Genomic DNA, 22,417 nt, shown 5'->3' with positions numbered 1-22,417 from the left:
AATTGCGTTTATTAGGCTTAGTGAGGTCAGATAATGAAGAGATATCCCGGTGTTATCCATTTCTTTTCCAGCTTCTATGGTCAGGTAGCACAGAGGAGATCTGGTTTCCTCCCCAGCCAAGTTGATTCTTGCTTCAGGGCTGACCGCCTCGACACACAGGAGCTTCATTTTGCTGTGCAGAAGCCGCAGCTTTTATTCACTGACAAACTGTAACCTGCACTGTACATTTACTGCTCACCACTTCACTGCTAACCTGTCTTCTCTGCCACAATCACGCTCTCTTGCTCAACCACTCACTTGCCACGCACACACATACCACATACTGTCCTATTTCTTAAAGGAGCTATGCTACTCTTACAACTCTGTGTATGTTGAACTTGCTTCGTAGCACAGGAGCAGGAGCTCATTAATCCTGTTCATCACAGCCCTCTCATTCAACTCAAAACATTTTTGCTGTTCATGTTTTATTCATGAAAGGCATTATGAAGCAAACGCTGCTGTGACACATTTTAAGAGAGGGTTTCAGTGCCCCGTCATTAGGGCACAAGCGGATCAGACTATGATTACATTTGTGTATTCCATTACATGAATGTGTTGGTTAGATGTATTCTTATTGCATGTATGAAAATTTTAGTCTGATTATTTCAGCTTCAACCCTGGTGGTGTCAAACAGCCTTTGGAGCAAATAAAACATACATATAAAAACATACTTCAAAGCTGTGAGTAGGCTTACTGTCATGTCTTATAAGGATAGGTATGAGGTTTTAGAGCTTGAATCAGTCTCTGCTTGTAGCAGACAAGAAAACAATGAAACGTAAAAGACAGGAGAGGGTCTTCGTACGCAACAAGCGTGAATGGAATCTTCTGCTAATGCTAACTAGTCAGTAGGCTCTGCTTTACCATGTTTTGATGTCTTATCTGGAGCATGACCTGCTCCAGAGCAGGTTAGGAGTGCAGAGTTAGTTACCATGCCGATGTAAGAAGTGAGCCACCGCCAAGATCCCTCACGAAGCACAAATCTTGCTTCCTTGTACGGGCCTCTGTAAACCAATAAACAGTAGAATGCTGAGTTACAGCAGACCGCCGGATGGTTGTAGAGGTGCTTTATGTGGGTAGCTTTGTAGCTGCCTGGTGCACATGATTAAATCAAGGTGAATAGAGAGGGCGGCAGGGCATAGCTCTGCAGATACTGTAAAAAAACAAACAAACAAACAAAAAACACTCTCTACATTTAATTCCTAATAAATAATAGTTTTATGTTTTAAGGATTATGGTGTTCTTTCTGCACATTTGCATTTGTGTTTTGTTTGCTGTTGTAGATAAAGTCATCGATTAGTGGCTGTATCTGAATATTCTGCTCTTGGCACCAAAATACCTATCTGTGTGGCATATCATTATTATTGTTATTATTATTTAAGATTATTATTTATTTTCCCATCATGTATTTAAGATTCATATTAATACTGAAATGCAATGTAGTCCATCTGAGGTTGTCTGAACTCATAAAAATCAATGTGATGCTTTGTGTTGTACATCATATTTGTGCATTCATCTATCAAAAAAAAGGTCCTCATAAAGATAGCAATACAACTCTTTCTCCACACACTCACTCACTCACTCACTCACACACACACACACACACACACACACACACACACACACACACACACACACACATTTATCAGTAGAGGGAGCCTGTTTTCCCCTCTGAACCTTCACTTTGTCAGAGCGGCATTATATTTAAAGCATAAATATGCAGTTCGGAATATAAAGTGGTTTAATCCAGGTCACATGACTTTTTTTTTTATCTCACCACGCTGCCTCTGCTTTCAGCTGCAGAGCATAAAGGCCAAGGTTAGAGATGCATAATGGCACAAGCTTCCACTGATATGGAGTCATCCACTTGCTCTCCAACATGAGGGTACTGGAGGGATTTGCTGTTTCTAACCTTATCTTAGCCTCTACTTTCTGCTCCTTTCCTTTCATTTTTATTTTCCCCTTTTCCTCTGTCCTCTCCTAATTTATCCAACTACAACAGCCTGGTAATACACAATACTCTAATGAGACTTTTTGTCCAATTTGTCTAGATCAGTGTGTTCTGTAATGATTTCCAAATCCCTCTGTATTAATTACTGTGTTCAAAAATTCCAATTTAATCAAACACAATTGCAATAACAACATTCCCCACTGTAAGATTTATGATTAATTTCCAGTCAGCTTAACGCTCCCTCGTGGCTCCTTCTGTCTCTTCTCCTGTCATTGTTGAGTTGTGTATGAGGTGAATTTAAATGCTCAGATGAGAACAATAAATTTCAGTCAGATTTGCTGGCAACAGAGACATGTGGGCTGCATGAGGAGGATGAAACTGTCATTTAAACTGAGCCAGATGCATGTGCTGGGCCTAAACACGTTGCTTATTAAAAGTGTGTGTGTGTGTGTGTGTGTGTGTGTGTGTGTGTGTGTGTGTGTGTGTGTGTGTGTGTGTGTGTGTGTTTTGGTGATTCTGTGGCTTTTCCTCAAGCTCCACCGTGAGGTTTACTTTTTTGTTTTTTTGTCTTTTTTAAAAGTCTCGATATTGTTGACTACTTTGGTTTTATGATGAAATACCTGAAATGCTAATGACATTAACATTAAAGCTATACTTTATGTTTAGTGCTAATTATCAAATGTTAGCATGCTAGTAGGCTGAACTTAAATGGAAGACATGGTTAACATTACATTATACCTGCTGAACATCAGCATACTAGCATTATCATTGTTAGCATGCTGATTTGCATATTCTCTGTACCACTATAACTAGTCCTCTCAGCCTCTCTGTCCCACTATAACCAGTCCACCCATCTGTCCTGCTGTTGCTCCCGCTGCTGAATGAGGCTCTGCAGTCACAACTGTGACAGAAATGATCAGAAACAGCAGAAAGTCCTCACACTCCTCACTGCAGGAAGAAGTTCCTCAGCAGTGTAGCTGCAGCAAGTCACTACTGGAGGATTCACATTTTAGCTTTTAGCATTTAGCCAAACCCAGCATGCAGCTGTTGGTCACGCAAAGTCCTGTGTGTGTTTGATTTGTGTTACTTAGTCTTGCTTCAGGTCAGCCCTGTCAACCCTCCCATTTTTCCCAGCATTCTCCTGTATTTTACCCTTCTCTCCTGTTGCCGTTGAAATATTTTCCTGTAAATCTCCCCTATTTATGTACGTTACATAATTACGCTGTAACGTTGATGGGAGGCATAGCTGCCGATTTCATGTATTTGCTACATTCCCCTTTAGTACAGCAGGTGGCAGTATGTGTCTATTGACAAGATGTTATTCTCATTTTTGTGTTTTCATGAATTTTTATTGCAGGGATGTTCACAGCATTTCACTTTCAACCACTTGATATTTGAAAGCAAGTGGTTGCCTGGTGGTGATTTTAGCATTCTCTGTGAGTGAATGTAAAAGAGATGTGGACAGTAGTATGGGTGGTGGGACAGCCCAGGGCAGACTCTTACTTTCAATTCCCAGCGTTAACAGGTCTGATTAAGGCAGGTACAATAATATCTGACAGAACCACGAGCATTAAGTTCAAAATAAAGTGTTTTAGATAATAGTGTGTATTCATATTAGAACTGCGTATGTATATATAAAAAACTGACCTAGCCTATTGTTATTATGATTCTCGTCTTTCTCACTCCGTCATGTGACCCACAGATTTTGTGAAAAAATGTCAGTCAGCCGCCACACCCTTTCCACTTCTCTACATAATGACACACTACTGTACTTCCTACATATCCCAGCTGCTCTTTTATGGTGTGGTTAGTGTTCTTGTGCTCCAATTTACATCAGTCAAACACCTCCATGTCTTTGCTATTGGATACTTTTAATAACAAACAGCTTTTACTTAACTCTCTCTGGCAAAAGGCTCAGTTTTTATCTGTATTTGACATTCAGCCAAATTCTGACAGTTTATCTGAAAAATAAAATATACCTCCATGAAACACAGAAGTGGGTTAACAGCAGCAGAGTCATGAATGGGTTAGTCAAGAGGCAGAGGGAAACAAAGAAAAAAGCTAAAAAGGTGTAGAGGTTTAAGGCATAGTGCTTTCATTTGGTAAGCTGTGGTGCAGCCGAACTGCATATCCACCATGTCTATTAATATTCATTACCCTAAGCTGCTCTTTCTCACATACCTGCAACTGAACTATCATGAGTTTCTCATTATGCTCAGTGCATGTGTGAAAGGTGCTTTGTGAGGCGCACACAAAAAAAGGATACTCAAGAGAGAGATGTGTATGGTGTAAAGAAAGGTTGTATAGTACAAATGAAAGTCAAAACTCACCCAATAATAATGGAGACACTTATTAAAGATCTGGAAATCCAAGAGGGAATGCAGAAATGAACAAAAAGATCACATTCTGAAAGACGAGGGGGACAGTTTGAAGATTAAATGAAAAGCTCTGTCTCACTTCAGTCTACAAGAATGTATGGACATACACTGGATGTCCAGTGTCCACTCGCTGTTTATGTCCACACTGCAAGTGTTTGAAAGATGGCTAGCAAGGTCAATACTGTGCAGCCCTATACTGTCTTCACAAACCCCTGCTAGACTGAGCTGCGTAGTGGTGTATGGCATCATTATAAATCAGTGAAAAAGCAAGGCCTCCAAACAGGAGACTGAATGAGCACCAGAAACCGAGCATCAGCTGTCTATCAGACCAAAACACATCATCAACAACTTCTCCATTCTTTTCTATGGTGAAATTGGCACCATCGTAATTCCATTCACAGCCAGAATGTCATTGGACTTGTGGAGGTCAGCACATTTAGAGTCAAAGTTCAAGTCCAGTTTGTTTTAGCTTTGGCAGCAGAACTAGAACAAAACAAGGCAGTGTGCACCATTTTGGCTCAAGAAATAATGGCCTGAAGCTGCCAGCATACAGTACGTCTTCAGAATGCCCCATATCACATGAACTCATTCTGTTTGAGGATAACATGACCCTTAATCTGCACAGTGTTGCTGAGAAAGCACAGTAATTGTGACAAATTAATTTTTCTGATTCCATCCACCTCCACTGAATTGAGATGGAGGCAGAAATGTCAGAGACAGATATTTAATAACCTGGATCCAGAACTTTCTGTGTAGACAGATACCACTACTGAGAGGTGAGAAAAAAGATGTTTTTCTGTCACTTGAAACATTTAAATGTACAGCAGTCAGTCCATCAGTCAGTTTTTAGGATCAAGTCTGTGGTTTATCTTTGATTGTGGTTTTTTTTTTTTTTTAAAGCTGTCTTTATAGTTTGTTTGGGTAAGTAAAAGCACGATAAATTAATCCAGTTATGAGCAGTAAAGCTGTCCAACTTGAAACCTGAAATGTTTTCCCTCAGTGGAAAATGAATCAGTTGCAGAAATATAGTTTCCAGTGTAAACTCACTGATGTAACTCCAGACAGAGACTTCCATGTAAATGATTCAGCGATGCTTGGAAGCACACCAGCAGCTGTTTCTAGTATGTCTGACCTTTAAAACTGCTAAACTTTCTGTCTCTGTTACATCATATTGTTACAATCATCACTTGAAGAAGAACTACTTTATTACTCCCCTCGGAAAAATTCAGTTTTTTCACTCTATTGCTATTTGCACACACACTTAGGTCTGCAGTACCTTGCTCAAGGGCACCTCAGCAGTGCCCAGGAAGTGAATTGGCACTGCTGAGGTGTGCATCAAATGATCGGTACATCTTCACTGTCCATGATGCCTCTAAAAGAAAGAAGAGAGCAAAGAGTCTGTCTGTCTGTCTCTGTCTGTGCTGGACCGTCCTCCCTCTCATCCTCTCTGACACAAAAAGACAGCAAGCCTGGGGGGATGGACTGAACTCTGATTGTTGCTGTCTGAGACCTTGATTACACCAGAGCTAATTCCTTTCCCATCCAGACAGAGCTGCTGTTGGGGGTGATGGGTAGAGGAGCGTACATCCTTGTTAAGGCTGCATAATTGAGAGGAGAGGTTAAGAGATAGGTCAAGATGAGGGGTGTAGCTCAGAGTAAACCCACTTTGCCACAATTTGTTTGCAAATGAGCAAAGGAGTTTGTCACCTTTGCAAGCTGGAATGATAATATTGTCGAGGAAATCTGAGCTCAGCTTCTTTCCTTGAAGTACATTAAAATGTCCAACAAAAAAAAAAAGTTGTAGTTGTATATTTCCGATTCCTTGATGAATTTAAGGCTTTCATATCTGTAACATTTCTGTCGCACAATTCAGATGCAAACCAGGAAGAATAAAAAGCTGTATGCTCAGAGTAAGCAACTTTAATGGAAATGAGCTGGTGCCAACTTAGAAAACAGTATCTACTTTTCATAATGCATCTGCACTTTGGTTCTACACATTTGTACTATGGGGTCTAATGAAGTTGCTAGCACAGATATATCCTGGATGTGCAATAAATACACACCCGAGCAAGAAAAGACAAAGGAGGGAGACAGAGAATGATAATGTTTCCTTCTTCTAATATACCCGACCATTAAAGCACACTGGAAGTACAGATGCAAGGTAAAGATAAGAGAGAGTAATGTAATGCAGTCATTACATTACGTACAGACCAAAATCATCAATTATGATTTCACAAAAACAATATCAGCAATCAGCTCAAACAATTTGTCTGATTGTCTTAAATCAAGGTCCACTCATGAGCTTTCATCATGCAGCATACAAATAACCTGGTTTTGCTAAAAAAAAAAAAATGACATTGATTTTCTTGTTCATGCCTTGCATGACTGAATTTATGCACATATTTATTTAATAAGAGATCTAAGGCACCACTAAGAGGATAAGCAAGAAAACACCATTAAACTCTATGAAAACCATTTACATTTGATATCCAAAAAATAATAATCCCTAAATGTGATTAAATGATACTGTAGTGTTTCTGTGTACCAACAGTGCTGGAGTAAAAAAACGTCTCTCTCTCAGTTGCTGTTGTTGTTAGTTGCAGTATTCACACTTTCTTTGTTTATTCCATCACAGGTTCATACTATTTGTGTGAAATCCAATAACCAAACTCTTCTTTTTTCCTTTCCAACACTCTCCCTCTTTATAGCGCGACTTCAACTTTCTGGATCGCCAACCCCAATAACAACCTCATCAACTGTGCTGCTGCTGGCTCAGAGGTGAGTTTCTTACTTGGGCTTTTCACTTTGTCTTCCCTCACCCCCTCTCTCTTCTCCTGCACCATGTCTCTCCAGGTGGAGGTCTGTCTCATTACCATGTTGCCATGTCAGATTAATGGCTGTGTACTCCTATTAACTTCAGAATCAAGTAGACAACAGACAGAGGCACTCCCGCACTTTCTCTATGATAGAGTGCCAATTATGATCGTACTTCTGGGATTTCACAAGGATATGTCAGGTGGAATGGAGTCTCATTTATCCTCAGCAGTGTAATAACTATTCTCATTTACATACCTGTGAGAAAAGCACAAAAGCAGACAGGCTGACATGCAGAGTGGCAAAGTGGAGGCTGTAGTTATGTGTGTGGGAGTGTGCGTGTTTGTGTTGGAAAAAAGACATCTCAACATGTGCACGGTTTCTTTGTTGTTCTACTTTCATAGTTTTTTACATGCATGTGTCTGTGTGTTCCATCAGGAAACAGGTTTCTGGTTCATCTTCCACCATGTGCCCACTGGCCCCTCAGAGGGGCTGTACTCCCCGGGACACACCGAGCACACACCTATGGGCCAATTCATCAACAACAGAGCCCATTCCAACTACAGGGTGAGTCTGAGGACGAACGGAGGCTCGGAGGAAAAAGGGAATAATAGTAGGTAGAACTATTATTCCCACATGGTTCGCTCTTCAAACTGGATGATACCAACAAACTTACCAATTAATATCAAGATAACTATGATATGACTCAATCATCTTAATCATTACATACAAGAAAAACTACAGATATTTGACAAAACTCTTTATAGGCTGAAAAACAGGTCATATTGCTCATACCTGGGTGTCGCACTCAGGCTCTTATATAAAAAGCCTTTTCCTGTGCTCAGGTCATCTTTGACAGGCCAGGAAATGCAACAGGGGTAAAAATAAATTACAGAATAAAATATTGCAATAATGCTTCTTTGGTGTTGGAAACAAAACAAAAGATGTGTGCACCCACTAAACTAGAGTGAGCATCCTGCCTGACTACTACCTGAGGCTGTCACATGTGTGAACTCATTTTAATGGTTGTAGATGCATACAGGACCTAACGATGGACCACAGCACAGTTACAGTGCACTGGTAAACTGGCAACTTGCCCACCTCTCAGCGCACTGTCCCCACACTAAACAAATAAAACAAATGTGTTACTGGTCTCACTCTCCTCACTGGTGATGATGTGTGCTGCCCCAAGGCTGAAATGTCTTTACCATTGGTATGATTTACCAGGATGTGTCGTAAATCCAGTTTACCTGACCCCTCCGTAAGAGATGATGGTTATGACCCAAGTACCAAAACATCAACATCAGTATATAGTCTTGGTTTGTGCTGGTAGGTCTTTGAAAACACATCGTGTTGTCTTCTGTGGCTTCTGTGATGTCACAGTGATGTCATCAGGGTTATCTCAGTTTGGGCTAGGGGACGACAAATGAATAACACAAAGTCTGAGAGATGTGGCATTTGAAAGGCGTGGGCATTTACCAGGAAAGAGGGGTCAAGTGAAGGGAATCACCAATTACACAGGAACTTGACCCATACTAAGCACAGGATAGGTCAGGATATCTCTGCCTCTGCTGCTTCAATTTTGACCATTCTTTTTTCAGCATGTCTCTTGTGAGATTCTTTTGTTCATTCATGGGTAGAAAAGCCTCTGAGACAGTATTTGGACACCAGTTCACTAAATGTCTCACAGTAAGAATAACAGTAACTGTCCCAGGGTTCCTGAAGTGACATAGATTACTTTTCATGGTTTTCCATAACTACAAGTCAGTATATCACAGCGACCTAAAAATTTCCATTGCTGATTTATTGGTGTTGTTTTTGCAACAGCCTACATTGGTTTAACCATGTTTAACCAGAAGCTAAGACATTTGTGATTTATCAGCCTTTATTTTGAATATCAAACTCACTCTATCACCAAGAGCTAAGAGGAGACAAAAACAGTGTCACATGTGACCTGGTAAGTAACAAAGAGAGGAGGAGCAGTAGGTGAATAGTGAAAATAACAAAATCGAGGCCAGACAACACAGAGAGAGGAAAGTGAGCCAAAGGAGATAGATGAGATGGAGAGGACAGGAGAGAGTTTGGAGGCGCCTGCGGCAACAAGCAAAGCTCGAGCGGAGAGAGATTTATGAGGCACTGGTGGAGAGGAAGTGTTATTGTTATCTCCCTCCTCTCTCTGCCCCCAACAGTGATCCCTTTTTTCTCCCATCTCACTCCATCCTTCCCTTCTTCACTTTTAATTTGGATCATCCTAATGGGAGCATAACTCATGTCAGGCTTCCACCCCAGGATGTTTGTGAGAGAAGAGGTTGTGTCAGGGATGCAGGTTGGGCATTCAGAGCAGCAAAACAGTGGTGGTGTCTTTGTTTTGAAGCCACAAACTGGCTGAGGATGGCTGTTATCATTATGACTATTTTTCTTTCATGTAAGAAAAAGTTGTACTATTGTGCTTTAAGAGGTTTGAAACAACTGGGGGTTGCTTGTTAGCATTGGTACTTTGATAGAAGTTGCATTGGATGTTTCCAGCATTGTTATGGGAGTAGTTAAAGCTCCACTAGGCAAGATTTTATATTTGTCCTTGACTTAAAGTCAGTGACGTATCCCAGTTACCTCTAAATTGCATTGCCACCCCACCTTAAAACTCTATTATGCAAAATGTCTAAGGGTTGCCAAACCTACTCAGATTCATATCGGACTCAGTAGCTCTTTGCAGGTCCTACTGTCTTTAAGCTCATTAGCTTGCACAGTGACTAAATGGTTGCCTCCCAATGAGTCTGACCAACCACCCAGATCTTAGCTGTACCATGACCTGTTACTTTTGCTGCTCCTGTGAAGCTTTGCAATCTAGCACTGCACATACAGAATAAAACTTATAATGATAGCAAAAGCAGGTTTATTAATTGAAATTCTTGGTAATTTTTAAAATAGTGGGCCCTTGATTTCAAACAGAAGTAGACAAAAACAGGCTTCTTAATTTTAACCAATGGTTGTTGATTTTGCAGACTGAAATGACAACTGCTACCAGCAAATTTAATCCGCTAAGTAATATTAATTTAGTAAGTTGGTTAAAAACTCCATCTCCTGATGACTTTTTGGCTGGACCACAGTAAAGTGGGACCAGCCCTGTAAATGAGTGATGATGTCACACCATTGGTCAGTCGATATTTGGAAATTCCTCTTAGGTCATTCAAAATGAATAGGTGCATGAGTATTGCAGGACCCCAACCAATGTGATGAGATTGAACATGGCAGCACCTCATTTCCAGCTGTAGACAGACATGTCATACACAAAATTTCCACTGATTAAAACAAAAACCATAGACACCATTTATTTTTATTATCTACAGATAGAGAGATTGAGGATAGTGTCCTGTCCAGCATGAATACAAAACTTGTGCTGCTTCACAAGGAAATAAAAGACCTAAGGTCTAGCTTGGAATTTGTCCAGTCATATCATCAGAAAAGCAAAAGCAAACAACTCATTACACTCGTTCTTTAAAACTATAATAAACTAAGCTGAACTAAAACAGAATGTAGTGATTTGCAAATCCTTTTCAACCTAAATTCAATTGAATACAGAACAAAGACAGTAGTTCAAACTGATTTCAAACTGTGTTTTTTGTAAATATACTCTCATTCTGAATTTAATGCCTGCAACACATTCCAAAAAAGTTGGGACTGTTGCAACAAAAGCCTGGGAAAGTTGTGGAATGCTCCAAAAACACCTGTTTGGAACATTCCACAGGTAAACAGGTTCATTGGTAACAGGTGATAGCATCATGATTGGGTATGAAAGGGGCATACTGGAAAGGCCCAGTCAAGGGAGGATGGAGGGAGGTTCACCACTTTGTGAAAGGATCAAGATTTTTCAATGCACAATTGCAGGCAGAAGCAAATCTTCTATACCCGCGTATCCCTTTCAGGGTTGCGGGGGGCTGGAGCCTATCCCAGCTGGCAATGGGCGAGAGGCGGGGTACACCCTGAACCGGTCGCCAGTCGATTGCAGGGAACAGGCAGCACTCCAGACACCTAATATGTTTGAACCTACATTTGTTATTGTTTCCAATTTGCTCATTTGAAACTCAGGAACCTGTAAAGGGTGTCTAATATTCAGCTGACTGCTACATGAGTGATATCAGGTTACATACATTATATCTTGCTAAGTCAGTGCCACTTCATGAAATCTGATGATAATATTAGGGAAGACGGAAACACACTGTTTAATTTGTTATAATATGTTTTCTTATATTTTTCCTCTTGTAGTTATGTTGTTGGCTTTGGGAAGTGTGATGGCCATGAAATCATGAGATGTTTGGTGTTGTCAGCCTGAGCCTGTGAGTGCAGCTCCTTGATTGGAGTAAAGTCAGACATCTGTGCTTAGAGTGAGAAGGTTATTTAAGCTCCTGCAGTCACACAGTCTCTCTCTCTCTCTGACCTGGCCTCTGCACAGGTATACCACATTTGGGTTTAGTTATGTTAAATTAGGTTTAGTTCAGCTTGCATTTTACAACATTTACACACATTATCTTCACTCATACACATCCTACACTACTGACTCCACTGATTTACACACTTCATTCTTTAAATATTTGATTTGATCTTATTTGAAGTAACTCTGAATAATTTGGTTTAATTTGGTCTAATTTGGCTTTTCTGTTTAGTTTGGTCCAATCCAGTTTAACAGTAAACTGCCTAATTTGACTGTTTGATTCGGCCCAATTTGGTTTAGATGCAGAGTATTAGTCCTAATGGGGCAAACTGTCAGTGTTCACTAACATCTTTGCCGTAAGAGCTTGAAAAGTGTATGACATCACAGGACTGTGTTGCAGTCACTTTTTTTTGTTGTCTGTCTGCCTTCTTGTTGTTAACAACTTCTTAATGCTGCTACTAATGATCACGCACACAAGCCTGGTTGTTTGAAGTTACAGCACCCTTTATGACGTTATACAACAAGCTGACGTTTTTGAGATGACAGCAACTACCCACTTACATTTTAGCACCAGAACGAGAAGTGCACAAGTCAAGGTTCATAGACAGCTTTATTGAATAAACTGCAAACACTGTCAGGGCCACAACATTTGGTAGGGTATTCACTAAGATTGATGATACAAATGAAAAAAAGTAAAGGTCCAGTGTGTAGAACTCAGGGGGATCTATGGGCATAAGTGGAACATAAACTCCTAAGTATGTTTTTTTTATTAGTGTATAATCACCTGCAAATAAGAATGGTGTTTTAGTTATCTTAAAATGAGCCCTTTGTATCTCCAGAGGGAACGAGTCCTCTACCACAGAGTCAACCATGTTGCACCGCCATGTTTCTACAGTAGCCCTGAAGAGACAATCCAAACACTGACTCTAGAGAGCACAGTTTTTTGTCAAGTTCACAGCCACCATAGCTTCTCATACATGCTAGAAGTCGAGGTGAGGGGTCGGTTGCAATATGCAACCTCACTGCTAGATGCCACTAAATCCTACATACTGGTCCTTTCAGATCTGATGCTGGGATGTCCATCATGTGTCTGAAAGAGTGACTAAAGAAAAAAACACAAGTCTGATCTAATGCTTGAAGGAGTAAATATGTTTAACAACTAGACTCACACACTCGTCCTACATAAAGGGAGGAAATAACACAAAAATAATGGTATTCAGCTCAACATAAAAGGTCACTGAATAAAAATTCAAATAACTGCACTGCAGCCGGAGTTGGAAGCCTGTGGGGGGTTTCATATTCTGTTCACATGCATTTCACATTAAAAATAGAAACAAGATTGTGTTGGAGAGTAGTACAAAATATGAATGAACACAATCAACTTCTGAATTTCTTCAGGACAACTTATTTCCAACATTGATTTATTCTTCAGCATTTGTGTTTTATTGTTTTATCCTGCTTGACATGTAGTTTATCTTCTCTCCGTTCCAGGCTGGAATGATCCTTGATAATGGAGTAAAGACCACCCAGGCAAATGACAAGGACAAGAGACCCTTCCTGTCTCTGGTTGGAGCAAGGTCAGACTCTGTAAATCTCCTCACCCTGCAACAAACAAACACCCTGTATGACACGCTGAAGTTATATCACACCCAGTATAATTCAGCATGATGAATTTGCAATCTGTACTGGTCATGTTTCCTGTTGATGTTTTGTAACTGACAAACTGGTATTTGGTATAATGTAGAACCACAGTAGGAGTGTCACTTTAAATCTAAGTGAGATTAATTGCATTGAAATCAACTCAAGTAGAAGTACACCAGTAGAACAGCAGTCTGTGTAACAGTCCCATGTCGTCAGTGTGAAAGGACCAATGTGTCATCCTGACCTCAGCATTTCATAGGAATACACCCTACACACCACTCCCTCTGCAGTTCAGTGATGCTCTTCAAAGTGTGGACATGTCTTCCTCAGAAAGACATGTCCACACGGGTAGTCTGTGTACATGTGCAGGGGCCTCTGAGCATGAAAGGGCCCTTTTTTTTAATGTCGGACTGCGCAGAAATGCAACACAAAGACTGGACTGGCTCTTGATCTTGACAATTATCCAATCAGAATGAAACTCTCATGATTGACTGTTTCAATGGTGAGATGTCTGGGGAAATGGTGATTGTGAGTAAGTCTCAATGCATTGTACAGACTGGCTAATGGTCAGGGTGAGCAGGCATAGAGATCAGGTGGTTTATATTGCACAGATTCAAGATCAGTTTTTCTTAAGCCAAGGCTAAAACCAGTGTACTTAATTTTCATCTGACCCTCTATAAGTGACGGTCTATCAGTGAGGAGTGCACAGGTGTATGATGGGCTTCAGTGACTAGGGGCCCCTGGGGTACTAATCCAGTCTTAACTTCCACTCTCCACTCTGGTAGTAGGAGGAGGAGTAGAAACTATAGGCCAAGTGTTTGTGGTGGATACAGGTGTCATTTCAAATGGAAGTCTGGGCTCTGTATAATTAAAACACATTTGCTGTAATTACAGGTGTCACAAAATCAACCATGACTGAAATCTGAAGGATTAAAACTTTAAGTGAGAGCGCACTTCACTCTAATCATACAAATAACTGACAAGTGATTAAAACAATTAATGTAATTAGTTGCATTCTTTGTGATTAATTCATCTTAATTAATTACATATGCTGTATAATGTGTCACAGCACACTCACTCAGTCTCCCTCTGAACGTCTGTTCAAATGTGGCTTGATGAGACTGGTTGTTCGTGGTCGTGTCAGGTGCTGTGCTAGATTTGACCTTCATGTTTTGAGTTGAGGTGATAGTTCAAGCTTGAGGTACTCCATGGTAAGAAAATTCCTTACTGCAGAAACTGCCCAGAAAAGTTTTTTTTTTTTTAATGTTCTGCCTCTGCCATGTTTGCAAAAGTACTGTGGATGGTTGTATTTTCAGTGAGGTTTGGGGTCACAATTCACAATCATGGCATCACAAAGCATTAGTAATCTGTGTTGATATTTTTAAGCCTTATTTTTTCTGTATAATGAATTAACTGAAATTAACAAATAACAGAAAAAGGTCACAGAAGTACAGTAGAAGGAGTGTTTGTAACATGTTATTTTGCAGCCCTGAATGCACAACAAATAAGTCAATGTCATCAAATGCTAACTCTGCCTTTTTCTCTCTCTGTATGTCTGTGCTACTGGTGGGTACTGCTGTATTGTTTAGATATGGCCCACACCAGGATGCTGACCCCTTCAAACCCAGAGTCCCTGCTCTAATCCATCACTTTGTAGCCTATAAGAACCAGGACCATGGAGCCTGGCTGAGAGGAGGGGATGTCTGGCTGGATGACTGCCAGTGAGTGCTGCATGCATGCATGGGTGCAAAACTGAGCAATACGTTTATCAAGTGACTGAGTGGGTGAATATACACATGTTTGTCTGAGAGAAGTTAGACAACTTACGGTGCAACTGAGTGTAGTTGAAAATCCTCAGGATAAGTTTCAGATATCACGGGTTGTTGCACGTTTGATGACACAGATGAAAGTGAGAAATTCATCCCTATCTAATAACTTCTTATCGCCTTCAGACTGTGTGTGTGTGTGTGTGTGTGTGTGTGTGTGTGTGTGTGTTTTCCTTGGAGACCTCAGACTGTTATTGTGCTCACAGCAATAATGTTCTCTCTTTCTTGTCTAGATTTGCTGATAATGGTATTGGCCTCACTCTGGCGAGGTAAGACCCCCCAGATTGTCAGATGTCATGGTCATAAAATAGTGATTTGGTCAACTTGGCTGTCAGTCTGTCACTGTCTGTTACTCCTCACCAGATGTTAGCTGTGATTTTGTTGTTTTCAGCTGAAAAGAGGACAGAACATTTGACTGTTTGTATGTTCTCTCCAATAACAACCTGAAAACACAAATGAAGAGGCAAATCATTTTCACATGAAAATGGTGTTTTAAAATGTAGACAGCTTAATCTAGATGTAAAAAACAATCTAAATGGAATCACCTTTCACAAATGGAAGGCCAAGGTGTGCATAGGTAGAGCACATCTGTTTGGCAAGAACAGATGTGCTTGAAGGGTTCTCCAGTTCTACTTCCATAATGTTTGGGGACTCACAGAACACTGAAAACATTTAAAAAAAAAAATTAAAAAAAATAGACATAGGCTGAGGACTCCAGACTTGTCTAGTTTGGGTCAAACTCCAAATGCACTGGTTCCAACACTTCCTATAATGCAACCAGACAGCATATCTTTGTAAGAGCCTCCTTGCCTGGTAACACCCATCACTTAACACATCACTTAAACTAGAACATGTTTTCTGTTCTCCAAAACCCAAACTGAAGTAACTGATTACCTCATCAGATTTATTTTCTCAGACCTGCTCCACCAGAGCCACAGAAGAGTCTGTACAGATGTAAACCATGTAAACTGTGAATTTCCCTTGGGGATGAATAAAGTATCTATCTATCTAAACCTGGTCTCCATGTGTAAAGTTGGTGGCATCCCCCTTTAGATACCAGGGTTGCTTCCTTTTTTTTATTGGGAAAAGACTGAGAAGGTCAAATAATGTTGGCTACACCTTTTGCTTCCACTTGAATAATGAGGGTGAAATGCAAATGAATGAGTGAAGACTGGCTGAATAGCTGAATAACTCAATAAAGGCTCTGCGTTTATCTTTGTGTTGCTGGGCATAATATGAATAGCAGCGGGGGACGCTGAACAGCAGTAAGCTGACAAAGTACGTGAATGACAGGCAGTGCACCTGTGCACCAGGCTTCAGCATGTAGTGACAGTGGTGACAGCTGGTCATATGAGCTGTTGGTTCAGCCAAGCTTTCAGGGGCTTAAGTGTATTCATTCAACACAATGCAGACAAACATAGTTACACAGGGAGAGCCAAAGCAACAGATGTAATATATAGATGCAGAAAGAATTTAACTGAAGCTAAAACTAGCTATGGTTTAATAGTTTCAGCTTTAGCTAAACTTGATGGTAGATGGATTTTCGGTGCCTTATAAGCACCGATAAACATTTGATTCACAGGACTGCTACATTCATTATACAGATTTGGTCTCAGTGTACAGGTGTCTGATTTTCCCGTCCAGTGTCTCTGTGATCCTCTCGCTCTTCCACGTCTCCACGTTGCTACCTGTCACTTTGATCATGAAGGTGACACTACTCTATAGAGTATATACAGTAGACTGTAATACAGTGTAGAATTGATTATTTATAATACATAGCTGACAGAACATTATAGATCCAATACAAAACAAGCAGAAGGGACGGACTGAGAGTAAAAGGCGCGATTACAGATCTCTCTGCTACTGCAGCACCGCAGACAGCTCCATGGGTTTATCAATACACAGCACAGTTAGGCTACTGATTTTTCAGAGCCATGGTCGGGGTCAGAGATTTTAACTTGCACGAACATCAGTCAGATAAAGAATCAGTGAGTCCAGCAGACTAGACTAACATATTCAACAAACAAGCCCTCTGCCTCTGCACTCTCTCTGCTACTAGGGGACGGAGAGGGGGGATGGTAACTCAACAAGGGGGATGCATTTTGGTCATTTTGCTAACAGGAGGGATAGCACCTGACACAAATCACCTACTGATTATTGACTACTTCCTACCCACTCATAGGAAGCTCAGACTGTATTGAGAAAATGACATAAAACAATTAGGTTTTTATTGTTTTTGCATACTCATGGCATCATTTAGTCTAAAGTGTTACATTGATGCTTTCTTTTTAAATTAAAATGACAAACACTCAAGAAATTAACTAATTAATTGAACAGTTACTGGTTTGTCAAACTGGCCTTGTTTTGCGTGTCCACTTATTGATTACCAGTGTCTCCTTATGTGTATTTATTTCTCCCCATAAACCATGACAGTGCAGTAATTAATATAATGGCTTTTGCGACTTGATAGCTCAGTATGTGCTGGTCACTATTCTGTCTGAACCAGTGTGTTTTGCTTGCTGTGACAACAGCAGCGACAGGCAGTCATGAATGTTACAGGTGACAGTCGGTCCAGAAATTGGCTACAGATCATTAATCCACCTCTGTTTTATACATGGATTCATATTAACGTGGCTTGAAATGGCAGTTTTTATTTGCTTGAATAATTTATTGATCCTCACGTTTGAATGGCAAAGGATATCATTACTGTGGGATTAATGAAACAATTTAACAGTTTAACATGTACTATTACCAATGCTACTCTCATTACACTCCCTGCTGCTCCTGCTGGGGTGTCCAGGCTCTAACTCTGCCTGTTTGTGTGTGCAGTGGAGGGACGTTTCCAGATGATGATGGCTCTCATCAGCAGGTGAAAAACTCGTTGTTTGTCGGTGAAAGTGACAATCGTGGGATGCCTGTCCCTGACAACCGGATCTGGGGCCCCGGGGGTTCTGATCTCACTGGCAGGACCCTGCCACGTGGCATGTAAGTGTTTGCAGCCCAAATGAAACATAACAAAATGATCATCAACACACAGAAATGAAAATTGGACACTGGTAAAGCAGAGCATGCATTTTATTGTTACTCTCATATTTCATTACTGGTGATCCAATAGAGAAGCCAAAACCAGCGATAGTACTAAAAATTGAATACAGCAGAGTCCAGGCAGTTAGAAACCAAAGAGGGTTTGCCACTAAACTGTTGCGGTAACTCAGTCAGTAGAGAAATGGATATGGAGGAGTCAACGACAGAGCTACAGATGATCAGAAATGTAGATAATAACAGACTTGTGTACACACGGAGCTGAATAACTTTAGATTTTTCCTGAAAAAAAACAAAAAAAAAAACCACCCCAAATATGATCAAAACTAGAATAAGAGCGAAAACCAAGACAACAACACGCATGTAAGCACACTCATTTCAATGTAGTCAGTGAAATGCTATTAAAACAGTATTTCTATATATGTACCCTTGACTTCTAAATATGTTTCCCCTTTCAGCCATATTTAGCCTGGTTTAAACTTAAAGCAGTATTCCTTTTGACATGGAGTTGAAACCACAGCCGCTGAATACTGTACATTCAACCCCTGCAGGCCTGAAAGTTTCTGTAAAAAGCTGTTGTTTTGCTCCCTCATAAAGAAGCAGTGTCAGCAGTGACAAGTTTCACGAGAGAGAGAGAGAGAGAGAGAGAGAGAGAGAGAGAGAGAGAGATAAAGAGTGTATGTTTCATGCTATGTGTGTGGAACACAGCACAACACATTGAGCACAGATGGATGGACAGCGGAGAAGGTGGAGTGGTCAGAGCTGAAATCACTTTTCAAACTTAAGTGTTTAATACTCCAAAGATAGATTTTGGGTGGGGCATCAGTTCAGGCCGGTATGTGTGAGAGCCAGACTTGGTATGCTAGAAATCAGTCCCATGCCCTCCACACACACCCTTACACACATTCACTCACTCACACACACACACACACACACACACACACACACACACACACACACACACGCACACACACGCGCGCACACACACACACACACGCACGCACACACACACACTGTGGAGATTGGTGTGTATTTTTGTAGGTCTGATAAGCTGATATTGTATTTCTCAGACATCACACACACAAAAGCTTAGCTGTTTAGCTGTGTGTCTATTTCTATCTCTATTCTCTGTTTCTTTTGCAACTGTGTGTGAAAAAATTTGGTGTATGTATATACACACTAGGCCGATAGCTGATTCTGATTCGGTTCTGGTTCTGAAGGAATGTCTCAGCAGCAGTATTATCAGAGGTTTCTTTATTGTGTGGGGGCAAAGAGCAGTCTGCATAAAGGACATCTGCCTGGATTCTTCATTTTCAGCCTGACACTCTTTGATGCAACTATATGAACTCAGGCACACCATTGCACAAGTGCTCTCATGCTGTGTCGTGCTGAACATTTGATGATGCCTCAGGATAGGAAAGATTTCCATCACCACCCATGGCAGGGAGTGAGTTCTACATGCACCTCTTTATCCCACTCCAAAATCACCAGAATGTGACTTGTGATCGTGAGTTTTTCTCCTTTTTTCACTGTACCACCACAGAGGTATGTCTGACCTTGAACATGTCAGACAGAATGTTTACAGTGGGAGAAAAACGCTACACTACCTTTATAATTGGAATTCCCTTGAAAAATCCGGCATGGTACCTGAAGTATCATAATATGATTTTGTATTGACAATGAATGAAGACGTGATAAACCCACAGAGAATTCCCATCAACTCTGCAGTTTCCCTCCACTCTACAGAACTTTTTTTGGCCTCTTGAGTACATTGTTCTGGTTTTTAGGGCCCACAATTTCACTTCTGTGGTTTAGTCTTTAGAGCTTTGATTAGTGCTGTTTCCAGCAGCAGCTGTTTTCAGTGAATGTCTCTGATATAGCCACTGTAAACCCAAGTTAGCGACCAGCTGGTGACCAGTCATGTATTTTTGAACTGACAGATGTTACATTTAGAGTGAGTATTAGAACGCCTCAACAAGCCAAAAAATCACACATAACATTTGCAATATTATAAACCCAGAGTTCATATGGTTAACATGTTGGTAAACTAAAACCAGTCTCCCGAACCAGCAGACACAGACCGACATTAGCATTTGTTTGGAGACATTTTGTGTCCACCTGACTCTCATTCTCTCTTTAGTTTTACAGTTTCACTGTTTTGGTCTCCACTAACTCCTGAGAAAATGATCTGGTTCTTTAATGATCATGTTCCACTATGTTCACCAGCTCGTCTCTAATTTTTTCTATATGATGCTGGGCAGGTAGTGTACAGTGGGTTGATCAGGGCAGTAACAACAGTATGAGAGCAGTGAGACCAAAACAATAAAGTTGTGTGTCTCCATAGAGGTGAAGGGAACTGCAGAGCTGGTGATAATCCTGTGGGTTTGTCCCTCATTAAGATAAGTAGTCATGGTCCAGTTAGTGCCTCCCTGTCAAAGACAGTGTAAATAGCCACTAGAGAATTTCTGTCTGTACTTCAGTGACAGACTTGAAAATAGTTTCATCATTCACTTAGGTAAAATATTTAAGTGGTGAAAGTCTGTTTTCACAATGGTCTGTATTCTTAAACTTTAGTCTAATTCCACTGTTAAAACTGTGCAAGTCTGCAAGAGTTCATCTGAACCCATTTCCACGAGTCAAGTTTGTTTTATTTTTTTAGCTTTTTTCTGCTCTACTCCAATCTGTTGCTGCTGGTCTTGCTAGAAAATAAACAAATGTCAGTATTATTGATTTGTCACACTATTGTGAGTAGATGTGATAATGAGTGTGATGAAGACAATTGTTACTGAAAACCATCAAATCCAGTGTGTGTGCTAATGAGTAAAGGAGGTAAGTTTTTCCGGATGGAAGTTTGGTTGAAAATAGACTAAAGATGATGAACAAAGACCAATACCACTGCTTGGGGGGGGGGGCCCTCTCCTGTTCTGATGTAACTGATGCTATAGCAGCATCTATGCTATCCTCCTGCTCCACAAGCTCATAACTTCAAGCATGGAAAGATGGATGGAGATAACCAGGTTATAACCAGGTTAATATTAGCCAACTATAAATTAGACAGTAGAATTAGAATGAGATGAGACTTGAACCCATGCATTCTACTCCAGAGGTATGATATATTGAATAGACTCTTATATCTCCATCCACTGCCACAACCTGCACTTACTTTACACCGCACTATATCAGCATCACACTACTTTGAGCTTCTACTAAACACTGAGTGTAAATTGCTAATGGGTTGACTCGTGTGTGTGGATGTGTGTTTCCCTGCAGTGATTTTCCTATCCGGGGCATGCAGATCTACGACGGGCCCATCAACATGCAGAACTGCACATTTCGGAAGTACACAGCGTTGGATGGACGGCACACCAGTGCCTTTGGCTTCAGGCTCAACAACTCGTGGCAGAGCTGCCCCAACAATAACGTCACTGACATCACCTTCGACCATGTACCTGTGAGTCAGAGTCTGTGCGAAATACCCAAAACAAAATAACAACTTGAACTGAACAAAACTCTTACTTTGTAATTTTTTAGCTGAAAAGTTTCTTTCAATCACAGTCTGACCGATAGATTTATCAGTATTGGTGTATATTTTGTCCGGTATGTGGCAATATGATTTTTTTTTCTTTTTTTTTTCAGTCCATAATGTAGAAAAAGATGCTTGGGCTAATGTATAATTATTAAATTTGAAGTGAAGTTTACTGTTTCCGTGCATATAAATAGATGACATTTACTGTGAACTACTGTGTATGAGTTAAAAATCTGATCAAACTAATGTACTGTTATTGTTGTCTACAGTTTTGTTTAGTGAAAATTGGTTGGCTTTGAACACAGGGAGCCGTAGCCATGTTTTAAATGTTTCCACCTCGATGAGAGTGGAAACTGGAGAGTGTCTGGAAATCCTTTCAACTATACTTTGGAAATACCCTCGATGAGCAGCTTCAAATGTATGCCTGTGTTGCTCCATCCCTCGACTGTAGATCACGTCTCGGGTGTTTTTTGGGGAGCCGGGGCCCTGGTTTAATAAGATGCAGATGGACGGGGACAAGACGACCATCTTCCACGATATCGACGGCTCAGTGAGCGAGTATCCTGGAGCCTTCCTGGTTAAAGAGGACAACTGGCTGCTCCGTCACCCCGACTGCATTGATGTGCCCGACTGGAGGGCTGCTATCTGCAGCGGCCGCTATGCACAGGTGGGTCAGTGGCCGTTGAACTCACTCACATATTCATCCTCACAAATCAGTCATTCACTTTGTCTCTGTCTGAGTTGCACTCCAGTGCCATCAATACGAACCTTCAG

The 22,417-nt window shown here is 40.8% G+C and overlaps 1 protein-coding gene across 1 annotated transcript in view; it reads left to right on the top strand.

Moving 5' to 3' along the window:
- Positions 1-22,417, top strand: part of cemip (cell migration inducing hyaluronidase 1) — a 169,630-nt gene that overhangs the window by 129,663 nt on the left and 17,550 nt on the right. The window contains exons 15-22 of the mRNA XM_076729296.1: positions 7,074-7,143; positions 7,618-7,746; positions 13,100-13,185; positions 14,839-14,970; positions 15,309-15,344; positions 17,905-18,060; positions 21,388-21,568; positions 22,095-22,310. Of these exons, the coding sequence (XP_076585411.1) occupies positions 7,074-7,143; positions 7,618-7,746; positions 13,100-13,185; positions 14,839-14,970; positions 15,309-15,344; positions 17,905-18,060; positions 21,388-21,568; positions 22,095-22,310 (1,006 nt within the window). The remainder of the gene's footprint in view (positions 1-7,073; positions 7,144-7,617; positions 7,747-13,099; positions 13,186-14,838; positions 14,971-15,308; positions 15,345-17,904; positions 18,061-21,387; positions 21,569-22,094; positions 22,311-22,417) is intronic.

Source organism: Chaetodon auriga, chromosome 1 (assembly GCF_051107435.1).
Source record: "Chaetodon auriga isolate fChaAug3 chromosome 1, fChaAug3.hap1, whole genome shotgun sequence".
Lineage (NCBI taxonomy): Eukaryota > Metazoa > Chordata > Actinopteri > Chaetodontiformes > Chaetodontidae > Chaetodon > Chaetodon auriga.
The sequence above is the reverse complement of the archived record's forward strand: the minus strand, read 5'-3'. Positions and strand labels throughout refer to the sequence as shown.